This window comes from Mycteria americana, chromosome 3, assembly GCF_035582795.1.
Source record: "Mycteria americana isolate JAX WOST 10 ecotype Jacksonville Zoo and Gardens chromosome 3, USCA_MyAme_1.0, whole genome shotgun sequence".
In the NCBI taxonomy this organism is placed as follows: domain Eukaryota; kingdom Metazoa; phylum Chordata; class Aves; order Ciconiiformes; family Ciconiidae; genus Mycteria; species Mycteria americana.
Genome location: NC_134367.1, coordinates 58,669,846 through 58,687,131, shown reverse-complemented (window position 1 = coordinate 58,687,131; position 17,286 = coordinate 58,669,846). Strand labels below are relative to the sequence as shown.

Here is a 17,286-nt window from a genome sequence, read left to right as displayed (position 1 = left end):
GCAGCTGAAGCAGCCCAAAACAGAGACTGCAGCTCCCCATACCCCTGGAACAAGTTCTACTTTTCATTTCTCTGATGAAAAAAGTTAGCTCCTCGATTTTAAAAATTATCAATATCAACCAAATAAAACCTACTTATAATGGTTCATAATGAAGGATTCTTAGTGATCCCCACAAGAGAAAACAGACTTAGATGTTCCTTTCAGGCAGCTTCTTTATGAAAAAGTAAAGCTAACGATTAAATTTTGTATTTATGTTTGTTAGGTGCCATAGTTGTGTCTGAACTTTTATCAGATGGGTGAGATGAGCTACCCATGTTATCCTAGCTATCCAGGGAAGCAAGAAGCCACTTCCATGATACCACATAGCAGATCTGAAGGATGGCACAGTGCAGTGTAAGGCCCAGGAGGTTGGGCAGGACATCCCTCCTGCACGCCCTCTGCAGCCACACACCCCCTGAGCACTGACCAGCTAGAGCCACAGCTCAGCTCTGCCTTTATTTGAAAGGTTGTAGGTAGCTACACCTCCATGTGGTCCACTGAGTCAGTGTCAGAAAACATGGACTCACCAAACAATCTCTTCCATGCTGCCAGCAACCTGTTTCAATGTCTAAGGCAGTTTTTCACACCCTGGTCTTTTAGGGAATATTCTTCAGGAATAAGATTAATTTCTCTCTTTTAAGCAGCATTTTATTTTAAATTTCTCACAGTGCCAGTTGTTATCTCCTGTACATATTCACTATGAAACTACAGCTCAGGGAGGGGGAATCTCAGAAGGTTTGTCTTCTACTGTTTTCCCTTTGTTTTCCTGCCACCCCTGCAGAGACTGATGAAAGATAAGCTTTGTACTTCAGATTCCCCCAGTCCTGCCCTTTATCTTCTTGGTCCTTTCCTCCCATTCTGTGAAACGCTTCAATCTTTGCACTTTACTTCAATCTTCTGTATATTAACAAAAAACCCACCAAAACAAGTGAAAAACTCTTAACTATTAAAACCAAAACTACAGGATCGCCCCTGACATCGAAGGCTGTCTATCTATTGACCTGAGCATGCACTGGATAACAAGTTCCCAGGGAAGAGAGGAGCTGAAACTGGCTTGAGCCTCTCACTTCTCTGCCTACATATATAAAGACAGGGGGTTTAGATTTCTCCAGCAAAAAGAAGCCACTGAAGTAGAGTGAGGGAAACTTTTCATTTCCCATACACTCTCACCACAGAGAAGCTGCTGCAGCATTGTGTACCACATGCTTTTCTGCTGTTTGACTCAGAAAAAGGAACTTTCAACAACTCCCTCCAGAACACTAGAATATTAGCCAATTAAATGCAAAAGGAGCACAGGTTTAAAAAACTTTTTAATTTCTGTTTGATCTGCATTCCAAAACAATTCAAATATGTTCCATTTACTGTAGAAAAAGAGAGGCAAGTGTTTCAGAAATTTAATGCCAAGTTTAACCTGTTTCACTATACAGCACAAGCTTGCCAATTTGATGGCATAAAGTTTTTTTAAAAAACACCCCCCCAAAATTCTTTATTAACCTTTCATCCCAGAAATGTGCATTTTAGCTACGTTCGATTATGGACTGTACGTTAATCCATCCAGCAGAAGTAACGTCTGGACAGAGGTCAGGTAAAGTCTACGCTTTCTCATAGTGGCGAACAGCAACCACATCACCAAAGGTGAGAGTCTGCAAGTCCAAGGAAAAGACAGACACGTTAGATGCTGGACCTTTTTCTGTAATGACTTAACATATTAAGAAGTCCATGCTAGAGTAAGGCTGTTTTACATTATGTAATTTATATCTAGTTGGTCTAGGTTACTGATGTTTTAAATGAACAAGAGTCAAAACCTCAAAGTTATGGATCCCATAATAAACATAACTTTCTCCTTGCTACTTTCAAACCCAAGAAGCACATAATACACATGTACAAGGCAAATAAAGTGAGACTAGAAATGACCGTTTAATTTTTCTAATTTTGTGAATGTAATCTCTTAAATATAACATTGTTTTAATACAGATTTTTAAACACTTATTTTCCCAAAGCTGATCACATTGCAAAATGTGCAATCTAAAATCCAAATCCTCTATACCCATATTCTATACTATTATGCATAAGCATATACTTAATGAGAACCTTGTATTAAAATAAATGCATTCTGTGCAGTTATGTAGCTAGAACTACCAAACATTTTAGTTACTGCAGTTGCGCAGAACACTAACTACAGTGTGTGAGCTTTGGAGGTGTTTCCTGAAGTGGAACAGGGCATCTCACCATGTTCAAATTCCAAAGGAAAAGGTTTTCTGTATATGCATGTAGCTGTTTCCAAAAACAAAGCATGTATTTTCCCTTGAATCACTTGTCACGTTGTGTTACACTGACCGTATGCTTTAAGGGTTTAATTATTTGGAAGTCTCCATCCATACAGATACTCGCTGAAGTATTTAGAAAACAAGCTAACTGGTTTTCTCCAACAGCCAAGTCACACAGATTAGTATAGCTGAAGAGGTTTTATTTTTAAAAGTTACATCTCTGTGCCAAAAATAAGCATGAGAAGTGCCACCCTGGACATGAGATATAGTAACTTAACACCATTTATTCACCCCATACTCCTGTTCTTGAAAAGTCAGGAAAAGAATGTGAATTTAAAACAAGACTTTTCTTCACACAATTGCTGTTTATCATAGCTTTTAACAAGACAGGAAGAATAAATCCTTTATTATTAAATATGAAAATGCAATTACCTCCTGCAATATTGTAATTTTATTTTCCTACAGAAATACTTGTTCTGTGTAATTATTATTTATGCATGCATATATAAAACAAGTTTTTAAAGAAATCTAAATTAGCACTGGCAACAGATCATTGCATATATAATCAAGAACTTTGTATCTTTTCCAGCTCACTAGGACTTTTTTTTTTGCTTGGGCATTTACACAAATTCTAGAGAGAAGGTACACTGGAAATCCACTGGCTGGCCTGCCTAAAACCATTAGCAATTTTTCAGTTGTCCGTAAAACAAGATGCAAAACAAAACAAAATAAATATTTGAAAAATCTCGGCTAGCTTTCCCCACCAATTTAAGGGTTTGTGTGTAAGTAACGCTATCTGTTCATAAAGCTTGAGATAAATGTAAGTGAGGAGTGTTAGCGGTGTATGTAAATGCTCAGTGAGCTTTATACTTACCATTACCATTTTGCCATCCTTTATTTCTCTCACAAAATTTGTCTCCTTGCCGTCCCACTTCTGTACATGCACTAGCTTGTCTCCATCCAGGGTCACAACTGACTGTGAGATACCAAGAAACACAAAGACATTCATTTATTTGGGGTATTTGGGATTCTGCTCACACATTCAGCATGCACTATTCTATTGAATTCTCTTCAATAGATGGATGTGGATCTAGAATGATAAAGTAGTGCCAGCCATTTTAAAGCCAAGCCCATGAATCATCCTCGTTTTAAGCATGAACTCCATACAATTCTTGTTTGTGTCAAAGGATGAAAAAAGTTGTTTCCTTTGAGTTCCAGTCTCACAAGAACCAGTTTCAGATGTGCTTTGGGATAACATTTATGTTAAGCCCCCAAAGATGCAGGGAAGAAGGCATTTCCCCATTTCCACTGGAAAAAGTTATGCCAGATAATACTTGGACTGAAAGAAAAGCAGGCAGCTGGCACAATTCTTTGACACTGGAAGGCAGACGGGGGCTGGCAACACAACACACTGCTTCACACAAGATGTGGCATAAGTGGGCAAGTAACATGCCATCTTGTCTTTTTCCCCTGTCCTTCACAGTGCTACAACTGGCAGTAGCAGAAGTTACATTTTCTTCCTTTGACCCTACCAGAGATACAGTCTCAGGGGCGGGGAGGAAGAGAAAAAAGAAGCCGCTGCAGCCCAAGAGTTTACTTACTTTGCAGTTTCTGTCATCAGGGGTAGTTTCATCAAATTCCTCTCCAAGTTTAAAGCTGATTTCTGTGTTTTTGAAAGTGCTTTGAGTCCTGATGACTACTTTGTCCCCCTCGCTGCTGATAATCACAGTGGGTTTAGTCACATTCCCCACCTGCCGTGTTGCAAACCCCACTCCTAGACCATCAAGGGAAAAGAGGAATCCATCAGACATTCGGTTTTTTACGTCTTTTTTGCCACACATCGAGGTACCGAAATCTCTTCCCCCGCTCTACAGCTTTAAGCTATCACAGTGAAATGCTACTTTCTGCTTCGCTTGTGCCCGTATACCTGAAGTATCCATAGGTACTCTCCCCCCCCAGATGTAGCTCTGCATCCTGCCTTACCTCCGAGCACCGCGACAAGGAGCCTAAGCCAGCAGGGCGGCGTGCCCGAGCAGCGCCGCCGAACGGGCGACAATCGCTTCTGCCGCTCTGGATTTCAGTTCCTTATCATTCCAGCGTAAGGATTTCTTTTTTGTTTGTTTGCTTCCAGCTTATCTGCAGGCAGCCTTTGCCCTTCTTTCATACGCGTTCCCTAACCCGGGGGGCATCTCCCGGAGCCTCTCCGCAGCAGGACGGCTCTCACGCAAACACGCCCCGGCCCCCCCGGCTGAATGACCCGCATCAAATTAACTCTGTTGATAGAGGCACAGCCGCCCAGACCTCCCCCGCCTCTGCGAACGCCTTACCTACACCTCTGCCCGGGGCGGGGGGGGGGCTTTTTAAGTGCATTTTTTTTTAGGCTGGTGCGAAATTCCAGGTCTCCTAAACGTGCCGCTGCCGGCCGGCCGTACCTACCCAGCGCCTTCATGTACTCGTCGAAGTTGTGGCTGTCCACCAGCTTCCAGGTGGCGCAGAAAGCCTCGACCATGGCGGCCGCCTGCGGGTGCCGAGAGCGGTGCCGGGGGGTGGCGGGGAGCGCCGCTGCCGCCGCGCCGCCCCGCATTTAAAGCCGGCGCCCGGCGGGGGGCCGGGGGGCGGGGGGCAGCCGCGGTCCGCCCCCGCCGGCCGGGACGGCAGCGGCGGGACGGAGCCTCCCCGCCCCGCCGGGGGAGGGCGCTCCCGGCCGCCGCCGGCGGGGAAGGAAGGGGCGCGGGGGCCCCCGGCCAGGGCCGCCCCCCCCGGCCCGGGCCGCCCCCCCGGCCCGGGCACACAGCGGGACATTGAGGGCGGAAGGGAGGGGGCAGCCGCCGCCTACGGCACGGCAGCGTGTGCGGCACCTCTTCTCAGCTGAGCCGCCTCGGGGGCTCCCACCCTCCGTCCGCGTCGTTGTCCCTGTGAAAGTAACACGGGGGAAAAGGGAAGCGTGAGATACTCTACCGAATAAAAACAGGGGATCGCAACGCTACCGCGGAACACTTTCTCTAAAAGCTTTCCCGTGAAGATTTTCTAGCCCGGTTTGGTATTGGCCGAGTACAGGTCCCTTTCCCCCACCATCACATGGCATCTGTACGGATGCTGTCTGAAACTGGCGTTTGCTGGCTGGGAACAGCATCTCGCCTCCACGACTGGAAACTAAGAATGAAGAAAGAAGGAAAAAGAGCTTAAAACTGTTTCGTCTCATACGATTTTTTTCTGCTAGAGAGGGAATGTTTTCCTTCTTCTAGTTATTCTTTGAAATTCATTGAAGGCACTAGGGTAGTCATCTTGTCTCTTGAGTGTTTTTCAGAAAGCAGCCTGTCTGCATGGGACAAGCCAGCGTGACGGCTTTTCCAGACCTATGGCTTGGATGGATTCCACAGTCGTGAATCTAGCTCTTCAGCTCTTGTAACAAAGCTCAGAGACTAAGTGAAAGAGACTTTCTGTGATTTAGGAACAAAATCTCAACAATTTTCTACCTGGTCCAGCCATATGAAATATAATTAATTATGAATATTTTCCTAATATTTTTAAACTAGTTTTTGACTGTCATTTGCATTTCTTTCAGGCTCTTGTAGTGCAGCACATTCTTTGGTGTAGGGCAAGTGATGCTTCTGATGGGATTTTAATTTAATTTGCCACTTTTTCACTTGTCCTCAGAAAGAATTAACCCCTCTCTGAATTAACCCCAGGCATATAATCCTAATTCCTTTTACCACACAAAACAATTTTCATTAGTCTTGATAACCTAAGGGTATGAACTAGTGCATCTATTTCTCTTTAACCTTTCGTCCACTTACTTTGAAGTACAGAGAGAGACACAAAGTGCCCTCCTGCAGCTGCTCAGTTTACATCTGACTTCCTCTTCTGACCCGCACTTCTGAGACTTTTCAGCTAGTGCTCAGAAAGCCAGGGAGAGTAAGAGCATCACTTGAAATAACAGACCACCAATTGTTGTTCACAAGACTGAAAGGAATCAAGTCCCCTTTTTTTTTGTCGAAGTTGAATAATGCTGTGTCTCCAGTGTTTGCACAGAATACGAGCCTTACTGGTGCATTGCATATGGATGTCCACTAACCTAATGTCTGTAGTCAGTCAAACCCTCTATAATGAATGAGGAATATGGTTTGTCATTGGCACTGTCATGGCCTGGGGCACATGGGGTTGATATTGTGCATGGGTATCATCCGTAGCTCCAGTTCAGCTTGGGAATTGTGTTTCCTCAATACAGTAACATTATCAACTGTTTAGTAGTGTTCACCACCCGTAGCTAAACTCTGCAGCCATGGTCACACAGAGCTTCATCACTGGCACCCAGGCAGCTGACATGCAAGTACATGCACACTGACCTTGCCACTCATCTACTTCATCTCTCTGAGATGCGTCATATCAAATCCTAAATGATTTTTACCAATATCCTCATGAACTGACAGTGCCTCCTCTCCCAGTACTGACAAGACAGAGTTATCTGCTCATATAAATTCTGTTTGCAGAAGCCCTGGAGCCCCTGCTGATCCTTCTGGTGCAGGTGTGTGAACAGAGCCCTGGGAGAGCTCCTTGCTCTCTATGCTCACCAGGGTTTGTTGTGTAGAACCAGCCTCCTGGACTTTGTGTGATATAAAACTCCTGAAAGTGATTCAGTACCACTGCCGATAGCTGGACTCCTCAAGGACACTTCTGCCTTTGCACCTTCTTCCAGACGGCACTGCAACCTGGCCCTTGGGAGGTAGGATCCTTCATAATTTAAGCAATCATACCTACACTGATGGCTGTGTTCTACCAGGATTTCTCAACATACTTAGCTAAGACAAGTACCTAGTCTTAAAAATATATTCTTTAACACTTTGCACCGTGCTTCAGATGTAAAACAGGGTCTGCTAAAATGTTCACATTCCTTCTGCTGGTTAGATAGATTGCCAAAGTCATCACACTAGGTTTTATGATGGTGAGATCCCACCTGTCTGTGTTAGTGATGATTTGGGAGCAGGATAAATCAACAGTAGGAAATGTTACATTATTGACACCTTGTGGGGTGACAAGCCACAGCCAAAAATGTTTTCCATGGCATCTTATGCCCTATATTTGCTTGTGGATCCTTATGTGAGAGTTGTGTTAATGTCAACAGCTAGTACAAGTCATCCTGATCTATATAAATGCTTTGCTACAGCTGGAACAGGGATAGCAGGTGAAATACACTGACTGGGTGTGCATTTTAGGTTGCTGCACAAGAGACCAGCTTGGAGTTTCTTTTACACTGTCAGCAGAGTTTTAAGGTTTTAGCAGACTGCGTAGTCCCCTGTAAAAGGCCTGTGATGAAAGGTGTCTCTGGAGACTCCTCTCAACACCCAGGGACTCATTCTCATTTACACTAAACTCTTTACACCACCTGAGCAGTGTAAGTAGGCACATTTGCATTCTCTGTGCAAGGCACGCTTGAAAGATGAAAATGCTGTGGCAAGACATCCCTGTGTAATAAGTAATCCTTGCTTCCAAAGGCCATCCAGGGTGAATGTGGGACTGGTCTAGCCTTCAGCCTTTCAATACAGGACACAAAAACTGCTTTTGGCTACCTTTCCCTGCTGTTACATCCCCCTTCACATGCCCTCAGGCATTCAGAGAATGAGGCGCTCAGCCTCATTCAGCCTTCATTCAGTCCTTGAAAATAAAATTCACTTGTTCAGGAAAAAAAAAAAAGGGCACCACAGGATGGCCACCAGGCTCCTGTGGTAGAAAAGTCTGGCCAAGAGGTTCTGTCATGTGTGGATTCCTCATAATTCATGTCAGGGACTGCTGAGCATCTAATCACTGTAGCCAGTCACTAAGGGCTTACTACTCTGGTTATGGAAATGTAGTGAAGTTGGTGCAGCTAATGTTTGGAATCAGATTTATCTATTCTTCTGCTGTGTCCCTCTGTGGATCTAACACAGGAGGGACATTCTTGCTACACCAATTCCATTAAACCTATCCTTTTACCATCCTTGCAGCACAATAGCCAGGAATAACGCATTACTCTCTAGAGTTTGATCAGTAGTTAAGGGGATACTATGTTATAAGACCTTCAGATAATTTAGCGATGACTGCATTATTCAAACATTTCTGTGTTCAGGGCAATGAAGACCCTGGAACTGCAGAGCATCTTGTACCCATTTGTGCAAGAAAGGGTAGCAGCAACACCAGGGCCTAACTCCCCTGGTACGAAAGCACATGTAGGCACTCAAAGGCCTTTTAGGTATTGAATCCCATTGAAAGCCAACATGCTTCAGGGTCCTAACTCACTTGGGCATTTTGGTAATCTCTTAGCATTCTGAAACATATAGGGAGCTACCTGTGAATTAAGGAAATTCAAAATAATGTGTAGCTGAAAGTAGAAGAGATTTCCTCCATTTATGGACAGCAGACTAGGGTATTCTCAGCACATTTTAACCTCATTTGAAGCCCTGCTGTGAATCTCTCTGCAGCTTTGATCTCAGTGTAATAGAGAAATGACCACATTTTAGTAGCTATTGTGTCAGATGGGATGATGTTGCTTCAGGGCTGAGCGTGATTTGATTTTTGGTGCTGCAGAAAAACCTAATGTGAAGCAGGGCGGTAGAATGTCCTTGACTAAAATTATCTCATATGTCCTCTAGCTGTCTAAGACATCTGCTGATCCCCCTAATAAAAATAAACTATCTCAGTGCTGTTGGTGAGTCACAGAAAATCACTAGGTTTACTCTGTTGATGGGCAGCTCTTTAGAAATGCCAGTTTAAACAAAAGAGATAAATGCCTTATGGAGAAGAAGCCCAATTACGCAGCTGCACAAGCGAGTGGTCACAGAATGGCCCCAGGTACAAAGCAGCTGTATGAATACAGTCTTGTGCTGCGTAAATGCCAGGGGAAGGGCTTTGCTGGAACTGTGGACCAGATGATAGGCAAGGTGCAAGGTAACGCAGGCGTTAGCAGCATAAGGAGCAGGGAAGACGTGTTTATACCGTATCCCTTCTAAGAGCATGGCATACCTTAGGAAAAGCTTAGGAGCATGTTCAGCAGGCTTCCTGCCGCTGTAAAAGCTCAGCCAAAATAATGCCAGGACAGGCTAACATGAGAGCACAAGTCATGTTAAGGTCTAATTCTGGTGTCTCTTGCTAATTGGTGAAAATGAAGTGGTCTGTGATCATGCATTTCATTCTTGTAGACTCTCTCTTAGGTTACAAATTGGTGTGACATGAGATTAGGAGAGTCCTGGAAAGTAAATACCCGCTAATACCTCGTTATGAACTATTAGACATTTATTCGGATTGGTTTAAGCTGAGAGGGCAGCTGGTCTACAATGGTTTAAAGACAGAAGCAAATACTGCTAAATATCTCCAGGGTCTTCTCTGCTTCTTAAATTTGGAGGGTTGTTATCTGTTGTCTAATATTACTATATCTACCATTTAGAGGACTCAAGTCAGAGGCTCTCCTCAAAGAATTAGCCTGTGCTAAAGCCAGACACCTTCCTGGCTCTCAGTTCTATTTATTGAAGATGCAGTTAATTTAACTTTGTACCATTAGGCCTTTGGTTATTTTAATATTTGTCTTTGCTTTCTTTTGTGTTTAAGAGTAGAAAAGCTATTTAAAAGCCTCTAAAATGTAACAGAAATGTCTGATACTGGGTGTCACTTACACTAGTTGTCTAGTTATTGTAAAATCAATACAAGAAATCAGCTTTCCAGACTTACAATTTCAGCATGGCCAAATGTTTTCTTTCTTCCTCATACACTGAGGAAGAAAGAAATACAGTCTTACAAATAACCAACTGACTATTTCAAGGGTAATAATGACTCAGAGAAATTTAGAAGGCATATGAATAAGCTGAACACACTAAGTTAAAATAATCCTTATTGTACACAAACGGAAAAATAGCACATAGGTTTAAGGAGATTAGATGACTTGCATTTGACTTGTTGCAGCTGTTTCTGGAACACTTGTGTAGCTTTGGTGTTCAGAGCAGCCCAGTGAGAATACTAGTGGAGCAGAAACACACTCTGTATTAAGGTCTAAGGATTCTGTATTATAACAAAGGTAGGGAATTATTTTTATCATAATCAATACAAATTTTACAGTATTAAAGGTACTAAATGTTGTATTCTCTTTCTGTAGCCCTAGTATACGCCATGGAGGCTGTCTAACACTTAATAAGTGTGACTATTTGGAATTCAGTATAATCATACCAAGCTAAATCCTTGCAGCATAACAAAAGACAACTTTGCAGTCTGCAGGGCTGGATTTAAGAAACTTTCGGAATAGCTCAACGTACCTTCTGTTTGTCCATACTGAAGCACTCCATTTGCTGTGATACTCTGAAATCACTCTCAATACCAGATGAGATTTAGACAAAAAATAAAATCAGTTTTATTTGACTGAATTACAAATTTAAGAAAATAACTACTGCATTTGGAAAACAGATGCAAAGTAGTAACTCAGCTCATTAACTACTTGCATTTGGATATTCCCAGGGTCCTCCTCTGTTCCACTCAGCTATGGACTGACAGGACAGAGTCACAGCCTGCTGGAGCCACACTCTTCTGGGTTTGTCACTGCTAAATCGAAATCTCTCACCTGGAGCAAGCTGTTTCCTCCGAAGTTCTAAACTAGCAGTGGGTTACAGGGAGTGTTAATGCACCCCCGAGAAATGTCTGAATTCCACAGTCCTGATAAATAATTTAATTAGGTTATCAATTTATGGGCCTGTTGTTGATGAAAAAAATGCCTGACACAGATCAGGCAGAAGTGCTTTTGAAATGAAACCTCATGCTGGGTGACCTGGATAGAATTACCCACCCAACTTGATTCATTCAAGAGTGCAACTATATCCCTGCTTTACGTATCAGTTTGTGACCAAGTGTTGAGTAATTTCTGAATTTTCATGAGTCTAAATATGTAAACTTCCTGGAACACAAAATTCTAGAGCAACTTGAAGCACTGCAGGGTTAAGATAGCTCATTACTAGCTTTAAGTAGGGACTAGTACCAAGGCAAACTTGGGGAAAACTGGTCATCCTAGCTGTTTGGAGACAATCCCAGAGAAACAGAAATAACAGTGGTCTCTTCAGTCTGGTATAAAAAACTCCAGTCACTGGAAGTTAAGCCTAGAGAAATTTATATTAAAAATGAAGTGCATATTAGCTGTGAGGAGACTTAACCCCTTGACCAACTTTCAAACTGCCTTATTAGACTTTTCATCCCTGCAAGTTGTAAACTATGCTAACAACCACAGCTATTAGACATGATGCAGGAAGTAATTCAGAGAAGTTACATATCCTGGATTATGCAAGAAATCACAAGATGGTCACAATGGGCAAGTCTAAACCAGGAAACTTGAAAACACATCTCACTTGCTGAGTGTGGGTTCGTACTTTGCCAAATCCAGAGTCTACTATGGGAAAAGATGCTGATATGCACAGAAAGGAAAATAGGCATGTAGCCCCTGTCTGGATAATCATGGGACTCACTTTCTGGACTGTACTGCAGCAAGTGCCAGTGGGGAAGGAATCCACCATTCCTTTAATTCTACACATCCATGTGTACGTGTTTCAAAAGATTTCCCCCTCAGTATGGCAGTGGTAAACATAACCCAGACCCTCTATGTATCACAAAATCCTTAACTAATCTTGTAATAGTTAAACAAGGCTTCTAATAGCATCTTCCTCCAGACCTTTGAAACTTTCTTGAGCAGCTGATCAGTGCTGCAGCCAGAGCTCAGAACATCCAGAGTCCAGAGCCAGCGGAGGGTGCAGGAGCAGGCTGACTTGCTCACACGACTGGCCCAGCTGTTCTGCTAAAAGAAGGACTACAGAGAGGAAACATGGCACAACTTTCACACCTGTAACTCCATCTCATTGCCATTTGTCTCCCCCACCCTTAAATATACTCCTTCTTACATGTCAGCATTTCGTTTTATCATTTATAAATTTACCTAGAAATTTCCACTCATAACAGCCCACGTTAAAAAAAAAAACAATGCAAAGTCAAGAGTTCAAAGGCTGTCTGAAAGAACATGTCTAAAGAAACTTATTTCAGCACTTTCTTATATTGCAACACCATGTCTATTTGCATAATCACATGCTATTTTTTTTCTAGAGAAGCTTTCCCTCTCTCAGTGCTCAAGACAAAGACTATTCAGGGACTGGCTCAAGGCTCTTTAATGAGTCTGTCTGATATATAAGATCTCTACCCAGTACTTGCTGGGAGGAATAGCAATGAGTTGTCATTCTACCATCTCATTTTACTGAATATGGAGGTAATTAAAGAGATCAGTTTCTTATATTGGGTGTTTAAAGTACTAACAGTTGATGTTGGGCATAAGGAGGTGTAAGTGAGCGAAGCAAGGGGTGAGCACCGAAGAAAGGAAGTGACTAGATGGATGTGAGCTTTGAACGGAGTTAGGCGAGAAATTCAGGGGGATGGAAGGAATGGGATGGGATTGTTGAGCAATTAAAGTAGAAGATGTCTACAAAATTGGTGGAACAAGCAGGTTCAAAACCTGTAGCTCTCCTGCGAATGCATGTATGGCAGTTTTCCTGTTTTTCACTTAAAGGGCGCTTTTCTTCCGTGGTGCACAGGATACCATTGCTCAGCCCCTGCTGCCTGCTGGAAGCTGGAGGTGCCCTAGGTGGCTGCCGGGGAAAGCTCCGCTCCCTGGCACACTGGGCAGCTGTGTGCAGGTGGCTGCTGGGCCATGGAGGTGCTGCTATGCTGGAGAGCAAGTAACGTTCTTGTGAATAAACTACTTATTTAGCTGGCCAGATGGATACTGGTGCGGTCCGTGTGGCAGGCGCCTCTGAGGGGAGTTCACCTGCCCTCCGCCGGCTGCCGCAGCTGAGCAGGAGCTGCCCGAGGGAGGGTCTGGGGGGGCGGAAAGGATGGCACATTTCAAACCCGTTTCCCCCATGCTTTTGAAGACGGGGGAGCTTCGGGCGTCTACGAGCCGTTTGCAGGACGACTCGCCGGGGCGGTTCAAGCGGCAGCGTCGGGGCGGGAGCGGTGGGACGCAGCCGCTGAATCCGCCGAGGCCTGCCCAGGGCGGCGGCGCCCTCTGCCGGCACTGCCCGGCGCCCCGTGGAGCCCCGTCCTTCGTCCCACCGGCGCCGGGCGGCCGGGGCGTTGCCACAGCTCCCCCTTTCTCACGTTACGGTTCATCCCGAAGGAGGCCCAAACGCTGCCATTCCCGAGGGGCTGCGAGCCGGCGGGCGGAGAGGGGCGAGGCTGCGAGGAAGGCGAAGGCTCGGCCGTGCGCCTGGCGCGGGCTCGGGCGCCATCTTGTGCCCGCCGGGCGGGAAGTGCCCGGCTGCCGCCGGCACGGCCCGGGGACGGTCCGCCTGTTTGTCAGCCTGACGGCTGCGGAGCCTTCGGGCAAAGGTGCTCCTGTCCCCTTAGGAAACTAGGTGCATTATTAGAAAACCACTTCTGGAATACTGCTGGGGGTTAAAAGCTGTTTACATGCTCCTTCTTTTTGTTCATCCTGCTGATGTATCGTTTACAAACATGCCCAAGGGATCTGGGGAAAAAAAATATGTAAGAAAGTTAAACCACTCTCTCACAGATTAGCGTTTCTGTACATTGCATGATAAGCACTGGATGTACAGCATCAGTCACTTTACAGCAGAGTCCCAGGAATAAAGCACTCGTAAGGATTGTCTAAATCCTCACATCAGGGCCCTTTACATTGCAGGCAATTGCTGAATACATGTTCAATCCAGAAAAGCCCACAGCACCCAGGCTTTGTATCAACAGCCAAAAAAACCATTTTCCATCAAACGTTAAGTCTTGCATTAAAATCCAGAGATCTGGCACTAGGACGTGGCACAGGACAGGGCAGAGTGATAGCCTTCGGGCCTCCTGTCGCTCCCAGCCATCTTAGGATATGAACTGGTCCTCACCGGGCTGAACGGGGAAATAAATGAAAATAAAATAAAATAACAGCTCTCAGCATTTATTGCAAATTAGTATCCAAAGTAGAACAGCTTCAGGTGGGGAAGATGAAACTGAGTTCTTCCTAGAAGAGGTCAAAACCAGTCACCTGTGGCGGTATTGGCACCCTAGCCCAAATCACAGAGCAGGCCTCTAAAGCTGGGTAGGCTGCAAGCCAGAATTAGACACCTGTTTTACGACAGAGTTTAAAGGTTGAAAATGCTTTTGGGTAGTTCACCCCTTGGTGCTCAAGCCCAGCAGCTCTCCTTTGCCCAGGCAGTGTGAGTGAGTTTCCACTGAGAGGTCTGGGCCTCCGAGCTGGCAGCAACGCGCTGCTGCTGACTGGGCAAGGAAGTAAGGTAGGAGAGGCAGTGGGAAGGAGCGCCGCACCTCTCCGAATGGCAGCCCTGTGGAGTGGGGAAGTTTAGCTGGCATTACTTTCCCAAGCTTACGTAAACCATTGGAGCGGTGTTCTCAGCAACGCGAGACATCTCCTGTTTGCAATCACCCAACTTTTCTGAATACACAGAGACATCAAGGTACTGGACCCTCAGTGAAACCCTTGAAGTGAACGTCTCAGATTAGCTGGAGACAGTCTACCTCTCACCAGGCCAGCTCGCACCCTCTTTGCACTTTTGCTCTCAAGCAGCTGCCTCCCAGCTCGTTTTGAGGTCTTTTAAACTGTCTCCCTCCCCTTATTTGCACAAACTACCTGGCAGGCTGAGGATCCCACTAGATGGCAGGACAGTTTAAGCCCTTGCTATTTCTACCCAAACCACTTCAGAGGAAGTGCCCTGGGACCTCAGTGGGCTCAGCCCCACTGACCTGTGCTGTGTGGACCCTGGGGAACCCATACACACCACGGTGGGTCTGGGGCTTAGGCTCGCTGAGCACAGCAAATATAGCCTGTGCCAAACCGGTGGCAAAATCCATGCAGAAATCTCTGTTCAATTCCTTTTCATGGGCTTTATCACGCATAAGAGCACCAGCAGACAGAAGAGAGGAATATGAACTAGTCCTAAGTAATTTGCTAAATCTTGAAGTATTTCTCTTTGTATGTGTGATACATAACGGATATTTAGAATACTGACGGTAAAGTGTAGTTTAAACCTCTTCTAGCCACTGCTCTATTGTCATTTTTAACTAATGCAGTCATTTTGTATGATCACCACTGTATGAAAGCTGCACAAAAGAGAAGCGGCTACTGTGGCTGAGATCATAAGTCCATATAACTAAATACGATGTCTTGGATAGTGCAAACATATATGATGTTTCCACTGATCAGCCTCCTTGCCTCAAAGCATTTGTGTTCATGGACTTTCTGAGTTGGGAGAAATTTTCTGTATGATTAGTAGGTCATAACTTAAAACTAAAGTTAGATCTAATTCACACTGTAGTTAGTATAAAACCGATCTTTGTCTTCAGTGACAACTAGATCTGGCCTGTACATTGCTGTACAGTGATTTGGAAATTTCTTTTAAAATATACCACCTTGTGAACTGCTTTGCCACTCATTTCATCCATCCAAGCTCAGCCTATGCAATATTATACCAGAATGATGGTGTACAGCACAGGTGGAGATAGCTGTATGAGGAATCATAGCAAATAAGCTTCATTTTAAAAAATGCTTAATTACTTCTCTTAATCTCTCTAAATGACAACATTCTAATAATCAGTTCCCTACCTCAAAAGCTATTTAGTCCTTTATTGTCTTCCAGATAACAAATTGAACTTTCCTGTTTTATCGCAACAAAAGATGCGCCTCAGCATGTTCATCTACCTCTTACATGAAGCTTCTGATGAAGGGCTGACCCAAAGAAAATTACCTTCTTAATGACATCTGGAAAAGATTGAGGCCAATTTTCTGTGTATTCAAAGTACCTAAATTGTTTTATATATACACAATGAAGTTACAAGGATATGTTCTGCTTTTTTTTTTTATTCTTTTAATATGCACAGTGGCTAAGAATGAATAATTGCTTCAATAAGTTCTAAAATTTGGAGACAACAAAGTTACCTTTTTTGCTTGGTACTAAAATGAATTTCTTTGCTCTACAAAAGCCCAGGATAGTGCTGTAAGCTGATGAAAAAGATGCTATTACCTGTGCCACACTTGCTGGAATGGAAATTGGGATTAATGCATTATAATACCAGATTAGCCTTAATAGAAGTTTGCTGTTGTCATTTATCAAGGCAATTAAGTATGTACCTAATTTTAGGCACTAAGTAGTTCTATTGACTTCTGTGAGACTCGTCTGCATTTAAAGGTAAGCATGATTTAAAATACTCTGCTGATTCAGGGCCATAACTTTGTTACCCTGTGGATTAAGGGAATGCACTGTCATCAATTACCCATTAGCTGAGCTAATGGGAGGGTGGTATAGCCTGGATAATGGTTGAAACTGGATAAACTGGCTCAGTGAGAAATGTATTCAGAAGCACTTAATTTGCTCTTTACAGGCTCAGCCAAAGTTTAGTAGGACTATTACCTATCTTCAAGATACTAACAAGCAAATGAACTAGAGCTTTCCAAGTTTAGCTGTGCTTAAGATAGTAACCCTGCCTAAACCTCAGACTACTGGACAGCATGGCATAGAGACCCCCAGACAGCTCTAAAGGGGCTAGCTCCTGTCTGGCTGAGTCAAGTGTAATACAGAACTAATAAATTCTTCTGAACCAAAGTTTATATGGCACAATATCTCCTACACCAACCGGTGTTTGTAGTTCCATGTATACTGCTCAGGAATACGCAGCTGGCTCAGAACTGGAAAGTTTTATTTGACAAAATCCAGGGCATAACTAGATGCTCATCTTCTATATCCGAACTGACTACAAGAGAGCTCTCTCATTGCAGCCTAGGCTCGTAAATTGTTTAGACACAAACTGTACATGCATATAGCAAAGAAGTATCTCTGCATCTGTAACTTGGTTAATCTGCAACTAGGTAATACACAGGCAAACTCACATATTATAGATCAAATATGTTCATCCTGCTTTTAATTGAGTTGCATTTTAAATCTTCCAGTTAGTCTGTACTTCTTACGCAGTTTTT

The 17,286-nt window shown here is 44.0% G+C and overlaps 1 protein-coding gene across 1 annotated transcript; it reads right to left on the bottom strand.

Annotated features, from left to right (window-relative positions):
* Window positions 1–1,300: 1,300 nt before the first annotated feature.
* Window positions 1,301–4,931, bottom strand: FABP7 (fatty acid binding protein 7). Its single transcript, XM_075498661.1, has 4 exons — window positions 4,743–4,931; window positions 3,908–4,080; window positions 3,181–3,282; window positions 1,301–1,682 (listed from the first exon to the last, which is right to left on the bottom strand). The coding sequence occupies exons 1-4, from the start codon at window positions 4,888–4,890 to the stop codon at window positions 1,632–1,634; spliced, it is 474 nt and encodes a 157-aa protein (XP_075354776.1). The 5' UTR covers window positions 4,891–4,931; the 3' UTR covers window positions 1,301–1,631.
* Between the last annotated feature and the right edge of the window lie 12,355 nt (window positions 4,932–17,286).